The following is a 13,964-nucleotide window of genomic DNA, read 5'->3' as shown; positions in this document are numbered from 1 at the left end:
CAATCATTAGTAAAGAAATCAGGAATATTCATTTGAGAAATTATTGATTCAATATTATATTTGTTAAGAACATGGAAAACTCTATACCTTCCCCTGTTATGTCAGTGAAATTCTCTATATTTTTCATCTTCCTATGATGCTGTGAAGATGATAATGGTGATTTCTCTTTTCTTTTGCTTGAGATCTTAACGGGAATTTCAGTTCTGGTTTCTTCAACCTTAGACACTGGGAATTCTAGTTTTTCATCATCTCCATTAGTTAGTAAACATATGGGTGAATCCCTCGCAATGGAAACCTTCATCAGCAGAGTTTGATCACTAGTATTAATCATTTCAAAGGAGCAAACATCTCCCACATTCAGAGAATTGTCCTTTGCAAAGGCCTTCCATCCTGCAGATAGTGCCGCTCTCCCAAGATGTGGATAATTAAGCAGTTTCACAGGCCAACATCTATTGTTAACCTCTAACATTGTGGCTTTTGTTCCTGGCTCGATGTTCTTGAAAAAAGTTCTGGTAATGTACTGCACAGTTTATGTAATAGTATTTCACTTTAAATATATAGAACTCCCTCCGTTCCTTTGTATAAGGTCATAATAAACAAGGGGTTGCGCACTATCAAAAACAAGTTGCAAATGAGGTTAGTACATACACGGTTATGCATAGGGATGGCAACGGGTAGGGTACCCGCGGGTAATGCCATTCCCAAACCCTTACCCTTTTATTTTTTAATTACCCGTACCCGTCCCATTACCCTAACGGGTATACTTTTTGCATCCCATACCCTTCCCATTTAATTCGCGGGTACCCGCGGGTACCCGCGGGTACCCTTACCCGTTAAGAATCAAGAAATAAAAAAAATATTACAAATTTAACAAACTATAAATTTAATAAATCACCAATCTAAAAATTGAATAAATTGAACCTTAATTAATAAGAATAAAGTAGCTTAGTGATATCACTCAATTGTTGAAAAATAAATGGTTGGGATTTAAATTTCATGTCTTACATCTAAAAAACAATGATATTTATTAATATAAATTTTTTTTTTATGACGGGTAACGGGTATCGGGTACCCTAGGGGGTATTCTCATACCCGTCCCATTACCCTAACGGGTAATGGTTTTGATCCCATACCCGTCCCATACCCTTTTATACAGGGTACGGGTAGTCCCATTAGGGTCGGGTACCCGCGGGTACACTACCCGTTGCCATCCCTAGTTATGGTGCAAATGAGGTTACATATATGCAGACTGGTTCTAATACTTCAATAAACACTTGTAATAATATTGAAACTCCATTTTGTTTCCGTTTTAATGAAAATAGGGGGTTGCTAATACCACATTTAAATAGTTAAGGGGGCAAATAGGTAGTCCCGTAAGTTTAGGAGGCAAATTGACAAGTTCAGGGGGCTGCCTATGGTTTAGACCAAATTCATTAATTTCACTCTATATTAATTGTATTTTTTAATTTGTGTAGAATGAGATCCTTACCAATCTCCCACGATTCAGACAGTCTGATATAATTGGTGCTTTGAAGGATGGATTTGGAGAGTTAAAGTTTTTGGCAGCTTGAGGAGGATTTGAAAGTACAAGGTTTTGTTCCTTGCTGCTACTTTCTTTCTCTATCAATTTCTTTCTATTACCTGCATTCAATCAAGAATTTTAACTATAAATAAAATTTGGATAATATATAAGAGATATCATACCTTTGGGAATATGGCGGGTCCGATATTTGAACAGAAACATCAGGTTCTTTTGCTTCATCAACCATATTCTTCTCATGACTGAAACTGGATGGATATTCTATCTCTGTGGCAGTTTTATCAAATATTGTAACATTGAAATCACCATTCTCCTTTTCATATTCAAATACTAGAAAATGTGCATAAGAAATTGAGTAATATTTAACAAATTCTGGCCATCCCTTTTGTAACCAAATCTGACCGTCACTTTTTATTACGTCAACTTCCCATTTTGCACCACTAGGGACCTTCAACATCACATGGCTTGACAGATGATGTCCATGATTTCTTACAAATTTTCTTGGAAAGACCTGTTTATTTCAAATAAATTGTATAAAATGAATGAACCATTACCATTTATATCCAATCTACTTGAGTACTTATAATTAGTTAGAACAGGACTAAGAAAAGCAGAAACACTAACCAATTTCCCTTGATCATCAAGAATTAGCTTAAAAAACCGAGGTCTCTCTGGTTCAGACAGCGGTTGATTGTTTCTCCTCCTGTCAGAAGCCATGCTAAGCAACTTCTCTTCTTCACCTTTTTGAGAAAACACTTTATTTGCTACAAAAGCTATATGAAATTGAAAGTAACTTATGAGAGAAAAGCTATTAAATTTGAAGAATGAACAAAGTTGAAGAAAAACTCTTAGAGAGAATTCTGTATATTGATGGGGAAGATGAAGATAGAGAGTATGAGAAGTTAACCCTAAATCTAGAAGATGACAAAGTTGAAGAAGAACTCTTAGAGAGAATTATGTATATTGATGGAGAAGATGAAGATAGAGAGTATGAGAAGTTAACCCTAAATCTAGAAGAATATGAACAAAGTTGAAGAAGAACTCTTAGAGAGAAGATGAAGATAGGGAGTATGAGAAGTTAACCATAAATCTAGAAGAATGAACAAAGTTGAAGAAGAACTCTTAGAGAGAATTCTGTATATTGATGGAGAAGATGAAGATAGAGAGTATGAGAAGTTAACCTAAATCTAGAAGAATGAACAAAGTTGAAGAAGAACTCCAAAAGAGAATTATGTATATTGATGGAGAACATGAAGATAGAGGGTATGAAGTTAACCCTAAATCTAGAAGAATGAACAAAGTTGAAGAAGAACTCTGCAGAGAATTATGTATATTGATGGAGAAGATGAAGATACAGAGTATGAGAAGTTAACCTCAAATTTAGAAGCATCTAAACTATTTATATCAAAAATATAGAAAGTCTAAACTCTTTCAAACTTCCTTCCACCTAACACCACTATTAGAAGTTTGACTAGTCAAAACTTATAAAGTGGGTCATAACTCTAATTTTGCTCCAATAAGCTATTTATCAAACAGGACCAATAACTATTTGTAAAGAGATGTTTGAGGTATAATTAGAGGTTTTGACTAGTCAAAACTGTGTTTGATGAAGATAAATTTGAAAGAACTTTTTGGACTCAAACCTCTAATTTTGAAAAAACTAGTTTTATGAGTTTTGCAATTAGCTTATTCATTAATCTTTTCTTAAGGAAATTTTTACCCCCAGTTTTTACTCTTTACTTAAAAAAATGTTATTTTTTTCTTTAAAAAAATAGAACATTTTAAACATATTCATCTAGCTATATTTTAGTGGGAAAGTGTTCAATTAATAAATCTAAATTTACTATTATCTTTTTGACAATTATATTTCTATTCAAAATTATATGAATTAAAATTATTATTTCAGAAGAATATAAAAATATTAGGTTTTTGTGTTAGTAAAATATTCCAAGCAATTCTAATTCCTCTACTTTTATTTTTGGGATTATTTAAGTGCTGATTCGTTAGAAGAGAGATAGTGAATGTTTAGAGATAGAAAACTCTGAAAATTGTGATTATTTAAAATAAAAAAATATGTTTTCATGGTAAATATGGTTCTAAACAACTTTAATTATTTAGAGTTTTCATTTTGAGGTCGTTAACAATTATGTTGAGCCGTTAATTAAAGTCGAGTGGCTATATTGTTAAAAAGTGTAAAATTAAGTGATTTTTATATTACATTTTAAAGTTTAAATTAGGGTAAATTTCAATTGGCATGAGGTCAATTTATCCAATAAAAAGTAAGATCTAGTTCGATAACATACTAAAGAACTTAAATTAAAATATGATTTGATTCAAGTACCTTTTATAACGGTTATTTTTAGTAATTTAAATTAGGGTTAATTACATATATATGTTTGTGGTTTGGCTAATTTGCAGATATGTACTTGTGGTATTTTTTTTTTACAATTGCAAGGGTTGCGTTTGTAAAAAAAAAACACCACAGGTACCTGTCTGCAAATCGGCGAAACCACATGCTGAGAAGCACGGAAACGTTCCTCCGGCAGCGTTTCAACGTTTCTCACAGATGTGGGAAACGGAAACGTCCGGAAACGGAAACGAGACGTTTGCGGGAACGTTTCTGTAATTATCAAAAAATTGAAAAGCGTTTCCGAAGGAAGCGTTTGGCAGATTTCCTGCATTTATTAAGGGTGTTGTTAAATCCAGCCCCAAATTCCCACCCCTAGCCCCGTGAAAGGATGAAAATGCCCTCTCATGGGTTATGGGGTGAAAAAGCTATTTTTTTTACTTTTCCGTCACACGGGCGTGTGGTTATCACGCCTCACCGCGTGGTCGGGCGTGATAGCCACACGCCCAACCACATGGTCGGGCGTGTGGCTATCACGCCCGACCACACGATGAGGCGTGATAGCCACACGCCCGACCATACGGTGAGGCGTGATAGCCACACGCCCGCATGAAGGAAAGGGAAAAAAATAGGCCATTAAACCCGTAAATAAGCCTTTAAACCCGTAACTACAGAATTATACTTAAAACCTAAAAATATCATACAATTTTAACTAAAATCAGTAACAATAATATAAGTTTATGAATAAATATTATTAATTACAACACATAAAACTAATATAATCTAGTCCAAGCCGCTCTCCTTTCAGCGTATAGATTGTCCAAGTGACGAACACTCGGATCACGAAATTCAGGTCTTAAATAAAGACGTATGTAGTGTTGATAACTCTCCAAATGACAAATCACAATCTCTCGCTCTGGTGGTCTTCCATCATCCGAATGCATCGGCAATATAGTGCAACATCCTAACTATGATGCACATCAGGTTGGAGCAAAAGCTTCAATTTTTGTAACACCCACATATAACTTCCCTCAGTTTCATCCTTCATGATTGCATAGGCGATCAAGAAGTTTTTGTTTGAAGGCATAATTCCAATGATCTCAAAGAATGTCATCTTATACTTGTTTGTTTTATATGTTGAGTCCATACGAACAAACAAGTAATAAGATCGGAACAGTGTGATCGATGTAGGATGTGCCATAAATAAGTGAGTCACAACATTGCTGTCCGGCACCATTTGCGTCCAATGTACGTATTCCTTATCTATAGCAAGCCGATAAAACTGACCGAATTACATCACGACCCTCAAAGCTCTCAGTCCTGATTTTCTCCCTATACTTATAGATATGTCTTTGTGTCGGGTAATCCTCCGGATGTTTTTCCTTGATTGCAGCAAAAATAGCACAAGGCTTAGCTTGAGCTGAACTCATTTCACGAACAAGTTTTATGGAACCCAGGCTTAGTCCGCTCATCTGTCTGTAGCCCTGACGATATACAGCCAACTGATGACAGTGTTGTCCTTTATCTCCAGCAATCCCATTCACCACCCAACCGCCTAATTCAACGATTTCCAGAACCTTTATCTGGAATTTGCAACCACGGTACTGTGTTTTTGTATCCCTCCATACTACTTCCTCCATATCCATATCACTTTTTCTTCTATAATTCTTAATACCACGAGCACATTTAACCAATATCCATTTTGACTTGCCCCCTGTCTTGTGCGACGTTGTGTTTAACTCGAAGCCGATCCCAATTGCCGTCTATTTTGCCCAGTTAATAGCTTCATGATATGTTTGAAACGTTTGTTTGGGAAAAAACTGTGAACTGTAATCAATGTCGTTTCCGCCAAAATCTTCAAACGAAACCTCCTGCAAATGATAAATAACGAACATTACATTCCAACACGCGATATTTGTACGATGTTTCGATGTCTAAACCCGAAAAAACAGCCACAAATAGGCCCGGACGTGTGAGCATCACGCCTGTGGTGAGGCGTGTGAGCATCACGCCTCACCATGAGGTGGGGCGTATGAACATCACGCCTCACCACATGGCGGGGCGTATGCACATCACGTCCCACCTCATGGTGGGGCGTAATATTCAAACGCCCCACCACATGGTGAGGTGTGATGCTCACACGCCCGAGAGCCGAACCAGCGATTTTTTTTTTCAAAAAATTGACAGAAATCAATGGAAGTTCAATCGGAAAAATACCTCGACTTCAGGGACAACGTCATTCTCGTCTCTTCGCGGTGATAACGGATCGCTCTCCATCAAACGTGTTGTCTTTGATTTCGGATCAAAATGTATTTGGGAGAGTTTGAGAGAGTTTGTGAGGGTTTGAAATTTTCAATTTTTGGTTATAGGGCGGTTACGTCTTTTTTCAGGGCTGGAAGTGTGAAATTGGAGCTGGTTATAGTAATCCACTTTGTTAATTACAATTCTCTTCGGGTTGGAGATGTTTACGTGTTTGAGTTGATTAATGGCGACACTCCGCTGTTAAATGTCACCATTTTCGAAAAATTTGACTAAGCCTTTTCTATTTGTCTAGGATATTATCATAGAAATTAACCCATTTACCACCTACTCAAGGTCAACTTCCACCTATTAGTCCTTTTACTCACTCATACCCGAACATAAAGACATAAATAAGTAGGAAGAATAAACTATCGTCATAGGAAATTGTACTTCATAAAGTAAAAGCTGATTCTCAGCTGTGAAAATCCGATCATAAAGATCTTCTAAAAAACCCTTTAAATAGTACATCAAAGGAAACAAAATAATTGTCTTGATAAAGGAAGTAATGAGCTTGGCAGATTGTTCTAACACAACAAAAACAGTCTACAAACAGATAGATACACTGCCAATTGCATCATTGTTCACTACAAAACATCATTCATTAAAGGGGTCTTCAGGAAATGAATTTTGTGAATGATGGCTGATTAGAGAAATTTGAGTCAATGTTTTATCCAACTAGTGGTCATCAGCCTTCATCCTGCTTAATCTTCATCTTCATTGCTTTTCCTTCATTTCGAACACCACGAGTGAGCAGGCAGACCCTCTTCTAGAACAATATGCACAATAAAGATATTTCATTAGATTTTAAGGGTATTGAACAGTAAATTTGAGCTACAATTATCAATAAAAACTACAAATTACTAAATATTATTTTCACCTCTATATATATATATATATATATATATATATATATAGTGAGGCTACTGAGAGGGATTCTCTTACTTCTTATTCTAAGGGAAGAATAACCTTATTCCAATTACCAAACAATATCATTTTAATTTAATTAAACAAATTCAATTTAATTAAAATCCACACCACCTCTCTCTCTCTCCTCCCTTCTCCTAAACGTGACTCTCTCTCTCTCTAATATCTCCCATTCACGACTCTCTTCTTTCTTCCATTGATTGTTCATCAATGAAACACATGTTTATGGATATGTTCAATCAATGAAACAAAATTTAATCATCTTGATTCATGGTAGATTCTGCATTTTTTTTTTGTCGATTTTGTCTTGATGTAGCACATAATAATCGATTGATTTCTGCTTTTGCTGTTGGGGGTAATATGAATCCTGCGGACTTCAAGCATAATCCCTCCGCAATTTCTCTAGGAAGAGCTAAAACATGACAAGTTTGGCTTGGTAAAAATGAATTGGGTTTGTTCTTGATTAATTAGCTCGTCTCATCTAAGAATTGTGTGGTAAAAATAGGAGGAATAAGGGTAGTGGAATCGATAATTAATTGGTGTGGAATCCAGAATTAATGAGTCCAAAATCCTATTTTTAGGTGGAATTAACGAGTCCAAAATCCAGAATTAATGAATCCAGAATTAAAGAGTCCAAAATTCTATTTTTTCTGCTGTTCTTGGTTTTACTATTTTTTACAAAATCATAACTAGAATTCTCACTTGAGGTGTGATTTAAATGCTCTTGTTAGTGTTAACTAATCCTTCTTTTATTCATGAAGAAACATCAATTTCGGAATCGCAAATCGTTCAAAGGAAGATAGAAGAGAGAGTCGGTCGTGAATGGGAGATATTAGAGAGAGAGAGAGAGAGTCGCGTTTAGGAGAAGGGAGGAGAGAGAGAGAGGTGGTGTGGATTTTAATTAAATTGAATTTGTTTAATTAAATTAAAATGATATTGTTTGGTAATTGGAATAAGGTTATTCTTCCCTTAGAATAAGAAGTAAGGGAATCCCTCTCTATAGTCTTACTATATATATATATATATATATATAGATATTGTATTCCTCTTACTCTGTTTGTACTAATTTCATAAAGCTGATATTCATGAATGAATTTGTAGTAGGAATATACACATATAATGGCTGAAATAGAAAGCTAGGAGAATCATGCACATAAATATTAGAAATAGAATTCATGAGTTGTGTTCTGCAAGATATAAATATTTTAATTCAGGTTCTTCATTAGGATCCATAGTTGTCAAAACAAATTTGACTCGTGAATCGAAATCCACATTTTGTGAATTGTGACTAATGATTAGAATCAAATTGCAAGATTCAGTTCAAGTTCATTATAATTATAAGAAATAAATTATTTACCATGTTGATAATAGTAGAGAGAGACTCCTCTCTACATTTCATCTTTTTCTCAAGCTTTTCGTCGTTGCCTCTGATGTCACCATTACCTTCTCGGTTCTTGCTTTCAATTTAGTCCCCTTAGAGGGGGAAGAAGGATCACTTATGTTTCAATCTTCGTTTTTTAGTTTTAGATTTACCTTTTTTTGTTAGTTTGAAGTCTATATACTTTTTTGAATTTCTTTTCCGTCAGATCTACACCTGTTATGGATCTATAAATGTGCGTGGTTGCAAAAAGAAAAGGACTCAGATGCGAATATCCGGAAGAGGCTAAATGATGAAGAATGAATTATAGTTATTTTTTAATGGGATTCCACTTACGATGAGTATATGATTTCTATTTTTATTGTATTTGTACCTCTTATAGTTTTTATTGTTCTTTGTAATTTTTTTTATTGCTATTTGTAGTCTATTTTCTTCCTTTTGTGGATCTTATCCTACTGTATTTATACTTTGTGATTTAATGGAATGATATATAAAAAAAAATATTTACCGTGTTGAAGTTAAAATATTATCAAATATTAGTTTAGAAATGAAATTCTAATATCAAAAAAATAAATCATATCAACCTAGTACTTAGAACAACTTTTTTTTTATCTTGTTGTTAACTTGATAATGATGAACTGAAACTAGTTTGAGTTTACATGATAAAGAACAATCAGACTAAGTCTTTGTTTGGGAGTTTGGAGGTTAATGGGGGTGAGAGTTAAAGGCGATAAAAGAAAAGGAAGGGAATGGATGGAAAGGAAAGTTAAAAATTAATTTATAGAATGCCAATGGGATTAAATGTTTAACACTGTTTGAGAGTTTAAATATGGAGGGAAAGAAAGTTAAATTTACTCAGCAGATACCAAAAAAATTTAAAAAACTTTACGTTACTCCAATTAACCCCCCATTTGGAGGTTAGAGGAAGTAAATCTTTAAATATCATCAACCTTCATTTACTCTAAAAAAACAACTCCCAAACAAAGTTAACTTCATATTTAACCTTCCATTACTCTCAGTTACTTCCATTAACCCCTCCCAAACAAGGTTAAAGCATAGTGAATTTAGTAGTTAGTGTTGCTGAAGTTTTTGATGAACATTAATGACGATCAGACTCAAAATAGAACAGAATCGAATTGAATTGTATGATTCTGTTACAATTTATTCAGTTCCAAATAGAACGGAATCCAATCGAATAGTAAGATTCTATCAACAGTGTCTTTGATCTGATTACATTAACTTTGCTATTGTTTGTTTAATGTAGTACTTAAGAGACCATGTTTTCGCATCCAATACATGGAGCCATGCATCACCATCTTTCCTCATCATATATTTCCTTGAATAGGTGGTAGGTATATTCTAGTGTACAAATTTATGGATAAATTATAGAACAACATACTCAAATTAATATATGACTGTCAGCTAGAATTCTTACCCGATTAAAGTAGGAATTTCAGTATGAATACCCTTTTCTTTCTTTACTTCAACGATAGTATCTACAAATCAACAAGGCAAATCAATCATTAGTAAAGAAATCAGGATTATTGATTGAATATTATTTTTGTTAAGAATATGGAAAACTCTATACCTTCCCCTATCATGTCAGTGAAATTCTCTACATTTTTCATATCCTTACGAGGCCGAGAAGATGATAATGGTGATTTCTCTTTTCTTTTGCTTGATAGCTTATCAGGAATTTCAATTCGGGTTTCTTCAACCTTAGACACTGGGCATTCTAGTTTTTCATCATCTCCATTAGTTAGTAAACATATGGGTGAATCCCTCGCAATGGAAACCTTCATCAGCAGAGTTTGATCACTAGTATTAATCATTTCAAAGGAGCAAACATCTCCCACATTCAGAGAATTGTCCTTTGCAAAGGCCTTCCATCCTGCAGATAGTGCCGCTCTCCCAAGATGTGGATAATTAAGCAGTTTCACAGGCCAAAATCTATTGTTAACCTCTAACATTGTGGCTTTTGTTCCTGGCTCGATGTTCTTGAAAAAAGTTCTGGTAATGTACTGCACAGTTTACGTAATAGTATTTTACTTTAAATATACAGAACTCATTTTCATAAGTCATTCTAGCAATTGAGTTTTTCAAAATCGGAATTTTTGTAGTTTTTTAAGAACTTTTAGTATAGTTTTCCAGTGCAAGCATTAAATTTTTTATCTTGGTCAATGTGTGTTTTCAAAATTGTAAGACTTATTCACCAACCATTACATGAGAGAATTTTTTTAGTTAACCAATATAAATTCATTGGCCTAAACCATATACGCAGTCCCTGAACATGTCACTTTTAGTCATTTTGGCCCCTGAACATACTGGACGACCCAGTTGCCCCTTCAACTATTCAAAAGGGTATTAACAACCCCATGTAATAATTATGACATATTCTCATTGCAAGCACCAAGATCATAATAAAAAGGGGTTGTGCACTACTAAAACAAGCTGCAATTGAGGTTAGTAATGACAGTACACAAGTTCTCTTGTAAAAGTTGCTGCAAATGAGGTTACATATATGCATACTGGTTCCAATAATTCCATAAACACTTGTAATAATGTCACACCCGACCCAAAACGGCATCGGGTATGAACGGAAAACAAGGTAACGAAGTTTTAACAGTCTAGAAGCCAAATACATTCAAAACTTTTAATTTACACCTAAACATCTTAAATTAAACCCAACAGTATATTTAAAATCATAACTAATTAATTCTTTAAAATCTATATCGAAAAATTTTAGACACGGACGTGACAATTCTACCCACCTTAAAGAATTCCGTCCTCGAAATTCATACCGAGTTTTACTCAATACAATTAATCGTTACAATTTCTTAATTACGAGTTTTTTTTTTAACTCACTATCGAACTATATAACTTTCAAAATTTCGATCCCAAAATATTTTTATTTCTAAATCACAACCCATTTTAGGTCAGAAGAAAATAACCTAGAGCTGTGATACCAAAATGTCACAACCGACCCAAAAAGGCATCGGGTATGAACGGAAAACAAGGTAACGAAGTTTTAAAAGTCTAGAAGCCAAACACATTCAAAACTTTTAATTTACACCTAAACATCTTAAATTAAACCCAACAGTATATTTAAAATCTAAAATCGTAATTAATTAATAATCCAAAATCTATATCGAAAAATTTTAGACACGGACGTGACAGTAATAATGTTGGAACTTCATTTTGTTTCCGTTATAATGAAAATAGAGGGTTGCTAATACCACTTTTAAATAGTTAAGATGGAAAATAAGTCGTCCAGAAAGTTTAGGAAGCAAAATGATACAACAAATTGACAAGTTCAGGAGGTTGCATATGGTTTAGGCCAAATTCATTAATTTAACTCTATATTGATTGTATTTCTTAATTTGTGTAGAATGAAATCCTTACCAATCTCCCACGATTCAGACAGTCTGATATAATTGGTGCTTTGAAGGATGGATTTGGAGAGTTAAAGTTTTTGGCAGCTTGAGGAGGATTTGAAAGTACAAGGTTTTGTTCCTTGCTGCTACTTTCTTTCTCTATCAATTTCTTTCTATTACCTGCATTCAATCAAGAATTTTAACTATAAATAAAATTTGGATAATATATAAGAGATATCATACCTTTGGGAATATGGCGGGTCAATGTTTTTCTTGATGGCGGGTCCGATATTTGAACAGAAACATCAGGTTCTTTTGCTTCATCAACCATATTCTTCTCATGACTGAAACTGGATGGATATTCTATCTCTGTGGCAGTTTTATCAAATATTGTAACATTGAAATCACCATTCTCCTTTTCATATTCAAATACTAGAAAATGTGCATAAGAAATTGAGTAATATTTAACAAATTCTGGCCATCCCTTTTGTAACCAAATCTGACCGTCACTTTTTATTACGTCAACTTCCCATTTTGCACCACTAGGGACCTTCAACATCACATGGCTTGACAGATGATGTCCATGATTTCTTACAAATTTTCTTGGAAAGACCTGTTTATTTCAAATAAATTGTATAAAATGAATGAACCATTACCATTTATATCCAATCTACTTGAGTACTTATAATTAGTTAGAACAGGACTAAGAAAAGCAGAAACACTAACCAATTTCCCTTGATCATCAAGAATTAGCTTAAAAAACCGAGGTCTCTCTGGTTCAGACAGCGGTTGATTGTTTCTCCTCCTGTCAGAAGCCATGCTAAGCAACTTCTCTTCTTCACCTTTTTGAGAAAACACTTTATTTGCTACAAAAGCTATGTGAAATTGAAAGTAACTTATGAGAGAAAAGCTATTAAATTTGAAGAATGAACAAAGTTGAAGAAAAACTCTTAGAGAGAATTCTGCATATTGATGGGGAAGATGAAGATAGAGAGTATAAGAAGTTAACCCTAAATCTAGAAGATGAACAAAGTTGAAGAAGAACTCTTAGAGAGAATTATGTATATTGATGGAGAAGATGAAGATAGAGAGTATGAGAAGTTAACCCTAAATCTAGAAGAATGAACAAAGTTGAAGAAGAACCCTTAAAGTGAATTGTGTATATTGATGGAGAAGATGAAGATAAAGAGTATGAGAAGTTAACCCTAAATCTAGAAGATGAACAAAGTTGAAGAAGAACTCTTAGAGAGAATTATGTATATTGATGGAGAAGATGAAGATAGAGAGTATGAGAAGTTAACCCTAAATCTAGAAGAATGAACAAAATTGAAGAAGAACTCTTAGAGAGAATTCTGTATATTGATTGAGAAGATGAAGATACAAAGTATGAGAAGTTAACCCTAAATCTAGAAGCATCTAAACTATTTATATCGAAAATATAGAAAGTCTAAACTACCCTTCACATAAAACCTAAATTACATTTAATTATCTAGTCCCCTCAAGCTGGAGTACAGATGGTGAGAACCTCGAACTTGATAAGAAAAAGACTTAAACAACTTTACTGGCAAGTCTTTTGTGAAAATATCAGCGAATTGGTGTGTTGTGGAAATTGTAAGTTGATGAATGTTAAAGAATTTATACAAGTGCACGGTTTCCTTGTAGTAATAAAAATATAAATCTCAGGAGTAAAAATATTCTCTCTAGCGAATATCAAATGATCAATTCTTTATAATCTTGAATAACAATAAATTTCAAAATTAAATCCTAACATAAGAATGTCAATTAATAAATTAATTGAATACATCCATGTATAAACAAAAGAAATTAATTAATTAATTAATCAATTAATACATTAATTAATAAATTTTTTTTTTTTTGAGAATGCAAACATTTCATTAGATAATAAGATTAGTATAATAATAACATGAAAACGGTAAGGAATAAAACCTTACATAAGTATAGGCTATGCCTAATACATGATCCACAAGGGCAAGAAATAAACTACAAAGAGTAAAAAAAAACCATTAAAGGTACCACTAACACAGACAACAAATGGAACATATATTGCCTGTCATTCCAAATTCGCAGAGAAGGAACTGT

At 33.7% G+C, this 13,964-nt stretch overlaps 1 protein-coding gene and 1 pseudogene across 2 annotated transcripts; both read right to left on the bottom strand.

The window, feature by feature from the left end:
* LOC136227223 (uncharacterized) overlaps positions 1-13,964 on the bottom strand; it is a 109,332-nt pseudogene that overhangs the window by 78,143 nt on the left and 17,225 nt on the right.
* On the bottom strand, positions 6,574-13,248 carry LOC136226949 (B3 domain-containing transcription factor VRN1-like). Of its 2 annotated transcripts, none has more exons than XM_066015657.1 (6): positions 12,591-13,248; positions 12,108-12,477; positions 11,893-12,044; positions 10,079-10,511; positions 9,926-9,986; positions 6,574-6,954 (listed from the first exon to the last, which is right to left on the bottom strand). In XM_066015657.1, exons 1-6 carry the CDS (start codon positions 12,681-12,683, stop codon positions 6,903-6,905), a joined length of 1,161 nt encoding a protein of 386 aa, XP_065871729.1. In that variant the 5' UTR covers positions 12,684-13,248; the 3' UTR covers positions 6,574-6,902. The 2 variants fall into 2 exon arrangements, with proteins under 2 accessions (XP_065871729.1, XP_065871730.1); XM_066015658.1 differs by having other exon boundaries at positions 6,574-6,951.

This window comes from Euphorbia lathyris, chromosome 4 (genome assembly GCF_963576675.1).
Source record: "Euphorbia lathyris chromosome 4, ddEupLath1.1, whole genome shotgun sequence".
Lineage (NCBI taxonomy): Eukaryota > Viridiplantae > Streptophyta > Magnoliopsida > Malpighiales > Euphorbiaceae > Euphorbia > Euphorbia lathyris.
This window is presented reverse-complemented; position numbering and strand designations above follow the sequence as displayed.

Coding starts and splice junctions, on each gene's coding strand:
- LOC136226949 (XM_066015657.1), bottom strand. CDS start 12,683: ATGGCTTCTGACAGGAGGAGAAACAATCAACCGCTGTCTGAACCAGAG. Junction 10,512..11,892: donor GTCTGAATCGTGGGAGATTG/GTAAGGATTTCA, acceptor TAAACTGTGCAG/TACATTACCAGAACTTTTTT. Junction 6,955..9,925: donor GAAATTCCTACTTTAATCGG/GTAAGAATTCTA, acceptor ATATTGTTCTAG/AAGAGGGTCTGCCTGCTCAC.